The sequence below is a fragment of the Agelaius tricolor genome, unplaced genomic scaffold, assembly GCF_023055355.1.
Source record: "Agelaius tricolor isolate 1412-34295 unplaced genomic scaffold, bAgeTri1.0.p SCAF_8, whole genome shotgun sequence".
Lineage (NCBI taxonomy): Eukaryota > Metazoa > Chordata > Aves > Passeriformes > Icteridae > Agelaius > Agelaius tricolor.
In genome coordinates this window covers 32299571-32317575 of record NW_027269268.1, presented here as the reverse complement: position 1 = coordinate 32317575, position 18005 = coordinate 32299571, and the positions used below count along the sequence as shown (strand labels likewise).

The following is an 18005-nucleotide window of genomic DNA, read 5'->3' as shown; positions in this document are numbered from 1 at the left end:
TCCAGCAATTATAGACTGTTCATCACTTACTGCTTGCTTTTTAATTTTTTTCATCTTGCTTTTCATTCAAATTATTATTTAAAGCAATTTGCTGATTCATTTTATCTAGAAGAGAAAGTAAAAAGCTCATGCTCTCTAACTCAGATAAGCCGAGACAGATTTTTAAAAAATAATATTGAAGACTTTAAGGTTTATTTAGGACATTTCATTGGGACAGATGTATTTTCTTCATGTCATATTGCTACATAGCACATGAATCAAAACAAAGCAAAAGAAAGATGCTTGTTTCCTTTCTGCATATATAGTATTTAAATTTTAATATTCTGAAAAGCTTGAACCCAAACTTGTCACATTTTCACACACAGGCCACTTACAGGCCATGGCCATTTTTAATGTTATTGGTGCTTATACTTATGCTTTTAATGTAGTGGTGCTTATACTTTCTTCCACATACTTTCTAAAGCATCTAGTTTTACTTAAAAGTCTTTATACGTATTTCTTTTGGATTGCAAAGACTCAAAGTTGGAAACTGTCCAGTAGAACCCTAAGCTTTACAATTCAAACCATACCAGTTTCTAAAACTAATAAATACTACTTACAGAACTGCGGGAAAAAAGCCCCAAACATTAGTATGGAAATATTGAATATACATCCCCAAGACAAGGCCTGTTTTTCTCAATTCTCCATATTGCATTCACACTGCCTCTGTATTAGAAATAGTTGGAAATCTTTTGGCTAGGAGTATTTATGTCTGAGCAATGTCAAGCTGGATCTTTTATTAAAAGACACTTTGATTAGCCACTAGGAAAACTTACTGATTGCTGTGGTCAGCTTGCACATTTCTAAATGACTGTTTACTTATGAAGCTTTGTAAGTGTAGAATTTGCCTTGCTTCTTAGTACTGTGCCACAACTTGCAAACTCTTCTGAAACTGTTAGAACAGAAGGTTAGATGTTACTAAAAATGTTAATTTATATAGATCATGCAGATTGTATGTACCTTACAATACAGACAGTCATAACTGCAAGTAGTTTTTCTAAGAGCACAACTGTACTGAATTGAGAAGACAGTAATGAGTGTCAGCTAGGGATTTTTGATGATGTTTAATTATTTAGATGTGCATTAACATCATATTTACATATTTTTACATAAATTTAAAAAAAAACCCAACCACTGAAGACAGTTTTCTTTCCTCGTATAAAATAAGAGAAAGATTTGAAGGTTATTTGAAATTGGGGCATTTGAATAAAACAGCCCTGAGTAATATCAGGGAAGTTATCAGAATGGTTTAATTAAATGTCTACTTGATCATTCATAGAAGCAATTCATAAGCACTAATCTTTGAACTAACATTAAACACAGGCATTCTGTTAGGACATACCAGTTTACAATACATAATTTTGACACAGACTTCAAAGCAATGTAGATACTTCTTATGAAACTAGTGCTGTCAAACCCATTGATCCGTTGTCAGTACAGCCTCATATCAAGTGCTGCAATCCAGTTGTGATATTTATTGCTTACAAATGCTTCAAACTACAGGAAATCTTTGGTAAAACCAAAATTGATAAAATTTTCACAATAGCTTTACATGTAGTATTGCACGACAAGGCTTTTTCAATACACAAGAAAAAAAAAGGAATGCTCAGATCCTCAGTGAGGAGATTAGAACTGTACAACATTCATTAGTTTACCACTATAAGCAAAATTTCTTTCCATAAATGTTTAAAATATCTTCTGGTTTCTTTCAGCATATATGAACATTTATTTTTCAATCTATATTTGAAACAGAGGAGTAGTCAAATAGAACAATTTAAATAAAAATTGGCAGCTATACAGCATTTTTTTGTCTACCCTACAACAGCATCAGATCTTTTCAAGTCTGTACTTCACAAAAAACTCTAGAGGAAAGAAAAATGCTAAAAATCATCATAGTCCTCAGCCCTCTATGGAAAAGAGGAAAATAAGTTTCATGTCTATTCTTGAACATAGACATTTCTCTAGTGGTCCAATTGTGCAGATTCAAACCTAAGTGGCATTAAGCTGCTCTAAATGAGCTCTCAGCTCAGGACACAGTTCAGTTAGCAGCAGTTCCAGCAAAACCTGAAAAACAGAAATGAGTTAAAATGATGCAGGTGTCAACAAAATTTCTCTTCCTTTCTGTCATTTTTAGGTAACCATAAATAACAGAAGCACATAGGTTTGATTACATTCATACTTTTCTTTCATCCAGATGTTAGCACATGCCCTACAGATAACATGGGAAATGTCTTAAGGCTGAAGGGAGGCAAGTGTTGAGGGCAGCTCCATTCAGATGGGGATTTCCCACCCAGTATAAGCTGGTGCTGTTGTGTCAAAGACTCCACAGCACCCTAGGCAAGCAGCAGGGCATGCACCTTCTCTCTGGTACTGGGGCAGCACTGAGTGACAGGCTGCAGTCTGGAATGTGCCAGAAGAGACTGACTGACTGTGAAGGTGTCATACTTAGATCCAGCTGCATGTTCCAACTACTCCCAACAGTTGAGGAGTGGAACTTCTGGAAGGCTGTCATGTCCTAACTGTGAACCAGTTCTGGAGTTCTTCTCAAGGATTCTCCAAGGAATCTTTATTTTTCTAAGCTGTATGAGGAAATTAGTTTGTACCTTAGGAAGTCAGGCCCATTGTATGTGGTGGAAGATCTCTTTTAGACAAAAACAACGCTGCTGTTAAACAATCTTTTGTTATTCAAACTTAGTCAAGTGATCAAACATAGAGCAACTGACTTATTTTAATAATAAATAAATCTCTGCAAAACCACACCCCCTAGGCTTCAATACTGAGTGAGTGGAGCTCAGTAACTTACAGGATTATGAAGTTAAAAAGGTACTTTTCTGGTTACTCACATAAAGTAGATGCTTATTAGCCTTTCTCTCTTGCAATGCATTGAACACTTTCACTACACCATGACGGGCATTTTGTTGTCCAACGAGATTCTGCAGAGTATCTGCAACAAACATTACTTCAGTTTATGTTGTTTCACTCATGCTAGGCAAAACCTCCAGCCAGAATCATCATTCTACTACCATAATCACAATCATAAAGGTTGGAAGAGACCTTCAAGATCATCTAGTTCAACCATAAAGACCCAGAAAGGAGAGGAAAAAAAGCCACTGCACTTCATTGGCCCTTGACTACAAGATACACAGAGTCCCTACTCACCAACCTTTTAAAAACACAGCTTGCAAAGATACCCTTATTCTCCAGTTACCCAATAGATAATAGTGTGTGCATCTCAGAACATTTTAAGGGTTCTAACATGATGCATCACATGCCTTTTCAGTAGTTCACCTCACTGAGTCAAGTCACATCTCACACATCATTAAACCTCTCACTTAAATACACCTTAAGCCAAAGGCACAACTTCTACAGCATTTAAAATAATTTAGCACTTTAATTGCTACTCAATTGTCACAGAGAATACTTCCCACAAGAAGGCTGTTAAGAGAATTCTAAGTCAATTATTTACACTTTGGATTAAATTAGAGAATAAATAGTGATTCAGTGCTCCATCATTAATCTAAGGTGCATTCAGCTATGTCTTGACATATGGCTCCAAGCTCAGAAACAAACAGGAAATCAAACAATACCATAAACCAACTATGGAAGGCTATTTAGGTAAGTAGATGAGTATATAACACAGGCAGTAAATGGAAGGGTAGTTTACACATCAAAAGACAAATATTTTCCATGCATACTTACTCCTTTTGTGCTGCAAAAGTTGATTAAACTCCCTAATGCATGGGGGTATACGAGATATCTAAGTGAAGCCATAAAATAGCTCATTCTCTTCACACAGAGCAGAGAAAAAGCATTCAAGCTATGCTGAAGTGCATTTCCGAGTGCTAACGGTAATGATTTTGATTCTTTTCAGTTAGGTGCCTTTGGGTTTACATGATCTCTGAGGAGTCAGAAATATGTAACTGCATTTCCTGTCCTGTGAGTGGGACAGCATCTCAGAATAGTGCCCCAAAAACATTCTGGCTGAAAAAGCAGCTGCCCAGGCTTGGGAGATAAGGGCAGGTGAAAGAAAGTACTGATAAAACCACTCCATCTAGGAGCTTCTTCTGCCTGGGCTGCAGGTCACTCTAATGTTCAGTGCCCTGAGACCTCTTATCAGAAACAGACAACACAGAACAGTGATGGCATGCATAGATCCCTTGCTCTCCAACTTCAAAATATAAGAGCAATTGGGGTGGTGCCACTGTCCCTATTTGGCAAGTGATTCCAAATAGCAGAGCCACATAATTGCTCACAGAGAACCAGCAGAGAATTGACTGAGATTCCTTGACAAACATTATGCACAAAATTACAGCAATTCTGATTTTGCATCCACCAGTAATATCGGAATCTATGCCTTTTACCAGACAGGCAGGAGAGGCAAAGACTAAGACCAAATAATCCTTGTTTATGCAAATAATCATAACTTAAAAGTCTACATGAAAATAATTTGATTAACCAGTTTCCTTATTAGTTATTAGATCTGTGATTAAGCAGAATCAAAGTGAACTCACCTGGAATGTTTTCAAGTAGTTTTTGCTGTGCTCTCTGTTTTGTCTCCTGCTTTTGTTCATCGCTCTTGGCTCTTGGTGCTGGAGCTAACTTTCCATTTGGCCAGAAAGCATCTCGAAACACCCCAATGTAGTAAACAAGCATTGGCTCACTGAACATCCAGTGTACAGTGTCACGGATTTGCCTGCAAAGAAGTGGAGAAGGGAGCCCATCAGAGCTAGTCTCATGTTTTATTCATATTTACTCTTTTTACTCCTCAAAGTAGTGGAAGAGATGTTCTTTCTTATGTAATTTTGCCAGTATGCCTGAGTTGATTTCATTGGCATAACAGCAGGTCATATTCAGGTCTGGGTGCTCTAGGATCTAGGTCACTCCTGATACATCACTTAGATCTGGAGAAGGCAGCTTTTCAAGGTAATCCACAAACATCCATTTCAAATTACAAGTACTACATTGAAATATACATCAAAGCTACATTTCAAGGACAGGCACTACAAATGCTCCACCAGGAAAAGTCAGGAAAATCAGGTCACTAATAGTAGCAAACTCCAAACTAGTTGCCTGTGGAGATGTGCCTGCTAGGATAAAAATAGACAGTTTTGATAGAAGCACAGTAAGTTCCTTCACAGATAGCAAAGCACATTACTGAAGAGATTACAGACAGAGATAGCAGCCTCTTCCTGTGGCTGCACCACTCACTGTAGCCTTCAGCACCAGGAGTCTAAGGTAGAGCAGGCTCCAGTCAGTGCTGCTGCCATAAAGCCAAATCCCTTAAAATCAATAAAGTCAACCTACATGTAAAAGCTACACAGGAACTTTGCATGCAAGCTATGCTCAGAAATTCTCTGCCCCTCTGTCCTCCTTCAGGCATTTTCCAGTTATCAGCAGGGTATGAACAAATGAACTAATCAATTTAAAACTCAGTGAGTGGATACTGTCTGAGACCAGTCCAATTTACTGCTACATAATACACATTAGAGGCTTTAAAAGCCATGCTGGCAAGTGCAAAATTTAGTCACTGACTGGACAAAGAACAGCCTGCTGTGCTGATAGAATACTTCTAAAATTTGTTTCTGACCAGGGATACAGCTTTCCATATGAAGGTGTTTACAGACAGGTATGCTCATAGCCTCAGGCAGGCCTCACCTGGCAGCATGAAGATAATTCACATATCTGTGTTTTCTCTAATAAATATAACATAGCTGTAAATTGAGCTGTGGAAAACAAATGCAGATTACCATATCCAACAGGATGTCCAGATTATTTTTAACAGTTCTTCTGACAGCCTTTTTTTAACAGAATGATGATGAAAGTTCAGTTAAAGCAACAGCTACTTACTTGTTGATGGTTCTTCCAAAAGTGACTTGTACTAGTGCAATTAATGTTTTTCTGACCCACTTGAACACTAGAACAACAAAATATTATAAAAAATAATGACCAAGATGTTAATAACATTACAGAACCCATGACCATGTGCAAAAACTTCTCCCTACCTCCCACCAAACCAAACCCAAACAATCCACCCCCACAGTAAACACATTGTTATAACCCTTTCTAAGATTCCATTAATTGCACAGCGGTTTCATCTTTCTTGATCACATTCCTTGTACTGTTTGCTGTATGGTTTTTAAGTCCTGCAGATTATATAGCCATGCATATAAAATGCATTCTAGGTTATACCGTAAATTTTTATATGTTTCAAGAATATTTCAAGCTTATTGAGCAATACAACTACTCAAAACCCTTTTTCTACTACAAAAAAAACCCAAATATTTTCAAACTTCCCACCTTTTTCATAACTATTAGTATAAAGTACTACAGCAGCACCATTAAAATTCTGAAAACATTTTCACTCAAACCAAGCAGTCAGCTTTCCATTACAAATAAATGAAACAAAAGTGAGTGCTTCCTAGTAATTACTAGCAAACCTTCCTTTCCTACTGTTCAACACCACAATAAAGTCTATATTTGGGAGATACATCTACCATTTTTGGAAGGTGACACATTTTGCAATAGTTACCCCGTAAATAATTTTATAGAGCATCATGTGTGGCTGCACATTGAAACAGAAACAAAAATAACTTTATTATCATCATTCAGTTACATAAGGGGGGGGGGGAAATCCAGTATTTAAATATACCACAATTCTAGTATAATTTTCATCATAGAAGTTGCAGAACTAAAATGCATCTAGAATTTACTTTAAATTGATATTAAAATTATATTTCTTTGTCAGAGACATGTTCTATAATAAAGCCATCTTTCCTTACTCAAGAATTCCTACAATCGAATGAAGAGCCTATTTACAAAAAGAATACTACTGTCCCTTTTTTCTAATCTTTTCATGAAAAATTTAATATTATTAAGTGTAAATGCTCTCCCCTACCAGTTACATTTTTATTGCCATTTTATATTGTAATTTCACTTTTGAATGAAAGCTTGAAAGCTCCAAAGTTATGAACCTACTGAAGAATAGCTTGGTCCCAAACTGGCTGTATAGATTGAAGAATAAAGATTAGGTGCAATATAGAGTGCACTTATTGAAACAGCAAAAAAATTGAATTCTGAAATGTCCTACAGAGCCAAGAGATTCCATTAGCAACTGAGCAGGTTTACATCTTACTTCCTCGCAGTTCAAAAATCTCTCCAATCAGCATGAAACACGGCTCAGCAAGTGAGTCCTTCTTCCCATCCACCTCCTCTCCGTAGTCTGACAGGTCACTGTCCTCTTCTGTTTCTTCCTAGGAAGAGAGGGACAACATGGGTGTGTACTGCAGTTCCCCAGCCTTCTTCCAGAATGGATTTAGTTACTGCCATGCTCTGCAGAAGGAGCACAGTCCTCTCAAAAAACAAAGGCAAAAACTGCTGCTGGCAGTATCTAACAAACAGGAATCTCACTAGGGATCTTGAAAACTTCCCATTGGACTAAAGTGATGAGGACACTGCACTGCTGGGATTATCATCACTGCTGTATCTTCTGCTTGCAGCCTTGCCCCAGTAAGCACCTCAATGCTGCCCAGATTTTCAGAATCAACTGCCTCTATTGCCCCATCAACACCAGCTGGATGAAAGAAAGATGTGGGAGTTGTGTACTGCTAGGAAACAGGTGACAGCTGTAAGCAGGAGATGGCACTCAGCAGTGTTTGTGATTGCAAAGCTCCCTCTGACACAGCACCCATAAAAAATATTCAGGATGGGGAGCTAGACAGCTGGAGCTCTTTGCCACACAAACAGCTGGGAAGAAAGGGGGAAAATCTGGTTATTGCACCAGGAAAAGCAGGTAGCTGGTTCCCCAGGGAACAGACTGTGCCTTCACAGCTGAAGCCTCTCAGTGGGATTAGGCCCTAACCAGTTTTCCTTGAAGTAAGCTGGGAGCCAAACCCAGCAGTGGAAAGGGAACTAGCCAGAAACACAAATTGTTTTCCTAAGTGACCTGAGCCTGAGGATACCCCAGCTCAGGGCACCAAAGGGAGAAGAGCTATTCAGATAGACTCCCAGAAGATAACTGGGCTGAACCACCTCCATTCTGGCAGTACCATCTATTTCAGAGTGAAGGGCAGACAGCAGGTTGTTTCTCACTATCATGAAGATTGTTTCAGGATCAGGACATGAAGATTGTTTCAGGATCAGGACTACAACTCCTGTCACTACTCATGGCAGCCAACACATCCCTTTGCTTTCCTGGATCTTGCCCTGCCTGCCTTTGCTTCTAGCAAAGCTAAAGACAGGCAGACCTGACCTCCACTGAGTCTGGTGCAATGTCCCAGTCTCTGGATCAGGAATGGTCACAATGATGTGCAAATTTTCTTCTCCAGCCCAGTTTTCAAAGATATCAATCATCTCTTCCTTTCATCCTCATCATTCGATCATCTAAAATTGGTTTATTTTTCTGCTATTCAGTGAATCTCCTGTCATTTAGAAAATGCAACAAGAACTGTAAGTTCTTACACTACAGTGCATTTTCTGTTCAGTAGATTTATAAATCTAAAAGCCCTTCTTTATAGATGATATCAACTGCATTTTTGCTCTGATATGGTTTTGGTCTAGAGAGCTAAAAAATACATTCTTAAGCTAACCCTGTCCAAGGAGTTCTTTATATATAAAGAAATTGCTGCAGTATCTAATCCTGAACACAACACTCAAGAGGTAATATTATTGCTCTGACATATATTTGAAAAATGTGAGATGAGATTAAGGGCAAAGAGAGCTGAATGAGAGCATTCTATACTACAAAGTTCAAAACACAAACTAAACCAGGAAGTCTCAGTTACAAAAAGAACACGATTATACCAGCTTTACGTGGTTTAAACACAACCAACTTCATTTATGACCTTGTACCAAATGATTTAAGCCCAGTTTAACTGCTTTAGGAAAGTATCCAAGATGCTATCAGTGGGGCAAGACTTAGCTGATCCAAAGCTCTTTCTGAAAGACATGGGAGTCCAGGAAACAGCAGAGCTAGTCCCAGACTGCCTCCCAATCTGTCTTCCTCCATTTCATTTTATTACTTTCACTTTAGGGCAATTGTTTGACATACTCATTCATAGGATCTAAGAGTTCCCACCATCTGTATTCTGTTATGTGTAAGCTTAAGGAAAGAAGGGAGAAGAGAGAGAAGAGAAATGTGAAGTAGTAACAGTTGCATAATTTCTGCTTTGTTTATTTGTTCTTTCTCCTCTCACACACTGGTATCAAAAATTCTCTTTCCTTCTCCTGTATTTCCCAACTATTTCCTCCTACACACTCCCATAATACAATATCTATCTCCCATAATACAATGTCTTGAGGGTGCTTTTCAATTAAATAGCAAAATATAAATAGCTTCACACTTCAATATGCTACTTCTACCTATCATTAGTCATTTTAGTGAAAGCACTTGGGATTTTATAACTCCAGTACTTCTATCAAAGTAAAACTAGTTTCTCAAATTTCCTTTATATTTATTACTCTGAAATGAGGCACATGCATTCAGCATCTAGATGCAAACACAGCATTCTTTTGGAAGGTACATATATAGGATTTCCTTATTTCTGAGATACAAGACCACCTTTCTCCCTATAAAAGCCTAGAAGTATACATGCTCCCCAATTTCAAATTATTCTGCATTAGACCCATCCACTCCAGACAACTAGAGCACGTCAGAAATTAACTGTTTCAAATGAATTTTGTATAACATGTAACTAAAAGGGGGAATAGAAACATCTCCTTGAATGTTGCATTATCTGAATATGAACAACACAGAACAGAGTGCCATGGAATTATGGTCAATTTAGTCAATGAGCTATTTTGGTCACTAATCTATTATTCATTGCATTTTGATAAACAATGGGGTTTTATGGCTTAATAACAAATTCTCCATCTGGTTTGCCTACATAGACTCCTGCCTGCACTTGCAAATGCCCTCAGTAAGCCTGTACTATTTGGCAGCAGTTTTTTGTCAAAACTAGCTCTGCTTATGAAGTTGTCCTGAAATTAGGGATACACAGCTGTTCTTTCTTGTCAAGAGAATATTCCCAAGTGAGAGTATTTTTACCTGCCAAAACCTCTCTGAAATATGCATGTCCAGAACTCAAAAAGTGGAAAACTCTGCTGTAAAAAAATAAACAATCCCACATGAGCTGCAATTTGTTTACTTGTGATAGCTTACACGTTTGCCTATATGCATGTACCAAAAGGCAGGAAACCTGTTTTATTAATAAACATCTTTTAAATTCATAGGTGGGTCTTTGTTTTCTTTGTTCACTTACAGTAAATTACAAATGACCTTTGGAAATATTGCCTGCCAGTCAAATACTAATGACTCTCCCTGCTTACTTAGGATAAGTAATTAAATTTGGGAAAATTGCTTTTCTACCACTTACCTCCTGATGAGAAAACAAATCACCAGGAAGTCGTTCTAGAAATGAGGAGAGTGAAAACGATGACTTCTTGCCTTGCACATCAATAACTTTGAGGTGCTCTGGGGAGGGGCTCAAGAAGGCATAAAGTGCTTCACTCTGGCAGAGTCTTTCATCAGAGAGTAATTTCTATGAAACAAAAATAATGACACATCACAACACAGCAACACATCAATTAAATATTTCTTGTTAAGGAATAAGATGTATTGAGGCATCCAATAAAACTGATTAAATTGCAGCTCAGAGGTAGTGTGAGAAAAAAATCCCTATCTCACAAAGATACTTTAAGAAACTGTTTCTGAAGTACTGGAGCTAGTAAGAATAAAGCTTTTAGTCTTACAGTTTTCTTGTTTTATAACAATTTCTCATGTGTAAGGAATTTGTTGTGAATGAAGGAGTTTTAGCTGAAAGTGGCAATTAAAGGATTCATTATTTATGATTCTTTAATTAATTGATGTTTAAATTAACTTACTACTAGAGGAATGGTTACTATCAGTCAAACTCATCTCAACTTCAGGCATTTTGGACAACTTTGACATTTATAGTGTCAAATTTTACATTTGACCTATTTGTTCTAGGCTCTTTCTTTAGGCAATAGAGAGGCAGCAGCCTCTCAATTCTCCTGTTTAGATATCTGTCGGTTTTGTCTTTATTTTCTTACCTGCAGAAAGTTATTAAGCTGGTTCTTGGATTTCTCCATGAATTTCTGGTCTATGGATTTGAAGGGCAGCTTGCTGAGAGAAGGCAACTGAACTTTCTTTAATGATGGAAAACACTGTGTAGGAGAAAGGAGAGCTCAGCTAAGATGTATGCAGAGAAAAAGACAGGTGGTTCAGGATGGAAATGAAGAGACTCCTTTTTGGTCTCATCTCACTTCCTCACCCCTCTCAAGAAAACACCTTCCCCTTACCATTATGGGCTGACACATCTAAACTCTTGCCCTTTACAGCACCATTATCTATTCCTTATCAGACAGAAAGGTTAAAGCACTGGGAAAGAAAAATCCCAACCTTCTCTCTCTGCAAAAGCTGTCATTTTTAATACTTCCCTAGGAGCCAGACATAAAACCTCATTCTTATAGCAGGCTCTTGTATGACAGTGCAGAGCATATATCATTTTGAAATGGGGTTAGTCCAATAAAACATTATTAAGGGGAAAAAAATTATAAACAAGTTTTATAATCATCTGTCAGAGACCAGAAATATGCAGAAGACAATCCAGCTCTAAAGGACTAAAAGCCAAAAGGCTGGCATTAAAACTGGAAGCATTAAATTGTTATTATTCTGGCAAATTTTGGCAGTTTGTATCTTTTCCCTCCCATAACCAGGATTCGTACCTCGCTGAGTTTGCGGTGTAGGTTCTGAAACTCATTGAGCTTCCTGGGAACAGTCCAGTTCTTAGTTTCAGCTCCACCAACTTCTTGTAAACTCACCATGACAGAGTAACAGGGCACTTGTTCTCCATTCTCTTCTAAAACCTTGTGGGGGAAATAAAAACAGATAAGGTAATATCTGTTGAAAGTAAACAGTGGAACATTTAACTGTGAACACAGGAACATCTGAACAGTGAACAGGTGACTGGCTTGCAAACTCAGTCATCAGTCCCACACTTCTCTTTAGATTTGAAGGCTACATATGGAGCAATTCCCTTAATGAAGTAACCATCACCCAAAGTGCTGTACCAGTCCTGAACCAGTCCTACAGCTAACCACTGTTACACCTTACCTACAGTTTGCAATGCTGTCCACCAGCAACCACATCTCCCTGACATGTCCTCTTCAAACAGCTGAGTGTATTATTTTGGTTTTTAAGGTACCTACCATGTAGCTTTGTGATTGCTGATCAATGCTCCATCTCTCCTATCTGCATTTACCTGACTGTTCTTCCTTCATTTCCACCCTCCCTTCCCAGTGCTTCTGCTGAGGCTCACCCACACACCAGGCACAGCAGCTCTGCAGCTGGGTCTAGCAACAGCTGCTGCTGTTATGGAGTGATTTCTCTGCTCACTTGAGCTGTTCTCCTTGCACAGTTTGTGGTATCCATGCACTATTTCTGAGGAACTCACAATTTTACAAAAATATTGATAAATCCAACTACAATCCTCAGCCAGAGGAAACAGAAGCAATTAACCACACTGTGCAAATGGGAAAACTACAGCAAAGTTAAACTATTTTTCTTGAGATGACAGCAGCAGTGTGACCACTGCTTAATTGATATAAGAATTGGCATAAGAATTTCATCCTTATGTCCTATTGGCAGCAAATTTTTTACTTATTTTGAGGAGACACCCAGATTGATTATGAAAAACAAATAACGGAAATGCATAAAATATTTCACTCTACAATGCTTGTGTCTTTATATACATGCAAATAATGATAAGGTAGTTATAAAATACCACTCCCAGTCTTTTTGAGCAAAGTTATAACCTTAAAGCTTTAAAAAAAAAAAAGAATATTTAACGAATCTAACGAGGATAACAATAAATGTTAAAATTCATATAATTATCACACCTTTTCTGAGAAGCCTGTAGAGACAACACAATGCTGTGGATGAATAATTTGACAAGCACCTACATCACCCTTGTAAAAGCCATGTGGCTGAAATGTACCTGCATATTTTTAAGCTATTCAGAGCTGTACATGGGTAATATTCCCTGTGATGCATTCCTCATAAAGCTGCACAAGGACCACTGGGAAGCCAAGTCTGAGGCCCAGATTTCACAAATCTCTGTCAAAAAGCTGCAGCAGCACTCAGACAGAATACAAAGCACCAGCCTGAATGCCTGCAAATGTGCCTGGTTCTCAGTGCAGCTATTTGGAGAAGTGCCTATCTCCTGCCAGACTACTGCAGAAATAGATGCTTGAACAGCCTCCAAGGTGCAGGTCAGAGAGACATGGTGCAGAACAACTGGGATTGTCTGGGACAGTCCCTGCCCTGTCTACCCTGAGCTACATTGGATCTGTATTTGTAGGTGACCCACAAACACCTCCTGGCTGTCACTTTTCAACACTGGGAGATGAGTGCTGAAATTGCTGATTTGAGTCATGCCTATGATTTTCCATGCTAAATTTGTTCCCAGGGCAGGGGTTTGCATGTGTAAGGTCAGCTGAACTGTAATTGTCAGGAGAGAGCACAGATCCTCTGAAAGCACATTTTCAAAATGGGAGGACTTAGTACTCCTGCTTCAAGCTGTGTGCAGAATCCTCTAAATTCCAATTACCAGATGTAGACACATTACAGCTTTTTTTTTTCCCCAAGTACCCTCAAATAGATACTGAAAACTTTCAGTATCTTCTTAGGAATGCAAATTTTTTTATCAACTTAGGTGCTTGTGAATTTGTTTTTCCAAATTAATGAATAAACTGGAAAAGAGAAAAATTGAATGTTAGGAGGTCTTCTAAACCAGGAGATCTAGTCCTCTGCTGTTAGCAGGCACCACCTCCTACAATTGCTATCATGCATTAGTTCAAACTATAGAGCCATATTCCTCTGGTTCTCCCTTTTGCTAAGTTAAGCAAATGAAATTTGAAAGTGCTTTCAGAACCACTTCTCATGGGAGAAGTACCTCATTCAAATCCCCCCTTCTCAAGGGACACGGCCCAGCACCTGCAATGGACTGTAACACTTCTCATCCTGAGTGGAAACTCCCTCCTAATGTGTTCAAGGGTTGCATTTACCCTTGGCAGACCTGCAGCCTGCTCAAGATGAGCTGCACATCTGCCAAGCCACCAGCATTTCTACTGTTTCCAGCCAAGAGGTGCTCCAGGGGTCAGAGCTAAAGCCCAGACATCCTGCTGAACAGAAACCTCACATGCCACATTGTGAGACTGAGCTTCTAATGCTCCTGCCCAAAAAAACATCCAGCTTTTTCCCAACCTTCCTAACCCTTCTCTAGCCCTGTTTTCAGGTGCTGCCAAGTAGTGGGGGAAAATCACTTCCCTGCTCCTGCTGGCCACACTATTTCTGATACAGGCCAGGATGCATTTGGTCTCCTTGACCACCTGGGCACGCTCCTGGCTCATGTTCAGACAGCTGTCAACCAGCCCCAAGTTCCTGTCCACTGAGCAGCTTTTCAGCCACCTCTTGTCCAGGTGTGTAACCACAAGAAACCACAAGAAACATGCAATTTTTTCACCTTATTCAGATCTACAAATTCAATTCCTTCTGAAAGCAATAGACTTTTTAAAAGACGTTATGCTCTGAAACAGTCATTCTTTGTACAAGGAAGACAGAATGTCTGTTAAAACATCAAATGATAAAAGGCCAAAACAATTAAAGCAAGTACATCAAGTTAGATTATTTAGCTCTAAATTACATACCTGTTATGGGGAAGAGACACTCAGAATTACACAAGTTGTTATCATAGGCCCCCTCATTCTGCATGTTCCTACTGTGGTTTTCAACTTCTATCAGTCAGCCAAAACACTGAGTCTCCAAAGTAAGTTTTATTAAAAATACGAGCTACCAAAAGACACCTAGAAATTATATGATTTACACTGATTTTTATATATATATTTATATATAGATATATATATAGTTCACACACATAGACTTAGTATATTTAAATTACTCAAAAGTATAAAGACTGAAATATTCAAGCTAAGAGATTACAAAAAAGAGTTTGGACATGTTTTTTCCCCAAGACTTAAGTAATTTTTTTCTTTTGTGCATTCTCTGTTTACTGATTTAGCAGATCAGTTTAAAAGCTCAATGACTGGCTATTACACTTTCAGCTCAAGATCTATAGCAAAAATTACTTTTACTAAACTTTTCTGCTAAACAACAGGGCCAAGATTTTCTCTCTCTAAAATCACAGAGCTATATTCTGGGATTGGCAACAATGTATTTTGCAGATAGAAAGACTAGGTCATCTACTCATGCCCCCTGAAATCATCAACTGCAGCTAGAATATTCTCTAGCAATTAATTATCATAGATAACTACAACACCCATGTTTTCTCCAGCCTACCCTTTGAAGCATGGAGCTGCAAACAGCACAATTTATAGTGTAAGCCTATATTTAATTTCCTAATCCAGTACTACTTATAAGTCATAGCTAAGGCAGCAAGCAATTAAAAGCCTCTTCCAATCTCTCTCTAATTTAGCCAAAGCACCTTCTCCTCTGGTAGAGAGACACTGGACAGGTGGATACGGTTACATAAATATAAATATGTGATAAAAATATGTATATAAATATGATCTATAAATATGCGCATATTATGTTATATAAATATGTATGTTTGTGCAGAAAGCTGCCATTCTGCACCCAGAGTTTACCAGATTTTAAGATCAGGTTTCAAAAGCTACAAATAACTCTTAAGAAGACAACTTAAGAACTTTTCAGTTCTCAATAGTGCCACCTGCAAACAGCATTAAAACAAAAATAAATCCAGATGTTTCCACATGGAGAATTTGGTTTTAAAACTGGCACCTTACATTTTTTGACCTGCTGGATTTCTTTCTTTTACAGTGACTTTAACTGTTGAAAGACCGGGCTTGCAAGAGCTTAAGACACAACCAAATAAACTCCACAGCACAGCATATACTTTTTTGCTTCAACAAAGAGTTACCTCAAGAAAACTATTTGTATTCTTTTCAGGAACATTTTCTTAGTGGCACACAAAGGCAAGGCAGTAGAGACCCAATTAATCTTTAGATCTTCACAGTGATACTGTCAAGAAGACTACTTATGTATGTCAGCCTACACTTACTAAATAGCAAGCATTCACTGAGTTCCTTTCATGGTAGTGTTACTAGTGTTTCTCTAGTGTTACTAGAGAGCCAGAAGATGATAATACTTTCTGTTTTCATCACATTTTTCTGCATGCATTCTACAACTTCTGCCTATGCTCAAATGGAACAGCAAAACAAGACCAAAAAAAAGTAACAACTTCTACAACTTAGAGATATAAAGCACTTTCTTTCCAGGCATTCAAGCCCCTTGAAAGGGTACAGCCATTAAATACAAAACCCAAAAAGTATAAGCACTGCATCTTTGAGACACAGCAGAGACACAACTGCACCCAAGTGCAATAGCATGGTAATACAGGAAGACAAAGTTCTCATGAAAAACAGTGCCCCTAAGATAGCAAATTACCTTACCCACTGCCAAAATTTGTTTATGTACATGCAGGTAATTTTTATAACTCCATTACATCAGTGTTTAAGGAACAGAAACTCTGTGTATGCATCATAGAAGCCAGTGGAGAGACAGAAGAGGAGCTCAGAGGAAGTTAGGGTTCTTTCCCCCACAAGTAAATTTTAAGTATAAACAGGTATAAGGAAAGTATCTACATATTTTTCTTCTGCTTTTCATGCAAGTTTGAATAGACCCAGCAGGTCAAAAGGCAGAAAAAAATCCCCTACCTCTCCTGAGACAATGAAGGCTTTCCACATGCCAAGATTCTCACACCACCAGTCTGTTCTTGCAATGTGCAGCTGAAGGTCACTGTGCTCTCTCTCCATCAGAGTAATTTCATCCTTCAGCTTAGAAACAATCTGCAGAGAAAAGTTTATTCATTACAATTGGTGGGGAAAAGCTTGTGCAGCACACAAGATTTATGTCTTTAGGGACACTGTTCTGAAAGAAGAAAAGGTACAAAAGCAGAGGGAGAACAATTTCTGTGGATTAAAAAAAATAAATTACAAGTGAGAAAATCAATGATGTCTCAAACTTGTAGAGCACACAGCAATCTTAAAGGTCAACCCTTACATTAAAAAAAAAAACAAAACAATTTAGAAGTACAACTACTATCACACTACCAGCATATAAGACACTTGAGATAGGATTATATATTACACACAGTATTTTTTATAAAATTTGAAATTAATGAAATATACCTTACTGAAGGCATCTCTATAATTTTCAGGTACACATCATGTGACTGAAGAACCTGGGAATAGATTTCATTTCTAGGTACTTAGCTATGTTAGAAATCACTCAAAGTTATCACTTATTTCATTCTAGTTTTGGAAAGGCAAGGATTTCTTATTGTGAAAAGCACAAAAAGTAGCCAAACATCCTGCCAGGAGACAGTATGACAAGAGAAGGTGGAAATATACATAAGATGTGACATTAGAAACACAGCAAAAGCAGATGACACTTTTCCATTTTTAAGCATGATATACCACTTAGCCAAATTTATCAGTTGTATCACTTACACCACAAGTGGTGCATTCTACAGAGCTACAGGAATTCTATTTTGTTCAGAATTTTTGTCTCATGTCAGATGTAAAATATATATGTGACAGCTATATAACAATTTTCTAGCAAATACCTCGCCTTCAGAATAATTTTGTATTTTATGTGCTATCAATGCTGAGCCTTCTCTACAATCACCTTACATTCACTCCAGCAGCATCCAGAACATTCAATAAATACAGAACAACTGGTAAGATTTTATCATAAGTAAACAGGTGTTACATTTACAAACTGAATACTGCGACTTTACAATAATACTGGATCCATTTTACTATTCTGTTTATTCTGTTTCAGAGATGTAGCTATTTTCCAAGACCATTTTAGAAACAAAACATAAAGGGAAAAACCCACATCTTCAGTA

General features: G+C 37.9%; 1 protein-coding gene across 1 annotated transcript in view; it reads right to left on the bottom strand.

The window, feature by feature from the left end:
* Positions 1 to 1088: 1088 nt before the first annotated feature.
* SNX25 (sorting nexin 25) overlaps positions 1089 to 18005 on the bottom strand; it is an 83021-nt gene continuing 66104 nt past the window's right edge. The window contains exons 11-19 of the mRNA XM_071432212.1: positions 16810 to 16941; positions 11782 to 11922; positions 11107 to 11220; positions 10410 to 10574; positions 7172 to 7289; positions 5887 to 5953; positions 4551 to 4732; positions 2883 to 2983; positions 1089 to 2103 (exon numbers count right to left, since the gene is read on the bottom strand). Of these exons, the coding sequence (XP_071288313.1) occupies positions 2029 to 2103; positions 2883 to 2983; positions 4551 to 4732; positions 5887 to 5953; positions 7172 to 7289; positions 10410 to 10574; positions 11107 to 11220; positions 11782 to 11922; positions 16810 to 16941 (1095 nt within the window). The 3' untranslated portion in view covers positions 1089 to 2028. The remainder of the gene's footprint in view (positions 2104 to 2882; positions 2984 to 4550; positions 4733 to 5886; positions 5954 to 7171; positions 7290 to 10409; positions 10575 to 11106; positions 11221 to 11781; positions 11923 to 16809; positions 16942 to 18005) is intronic.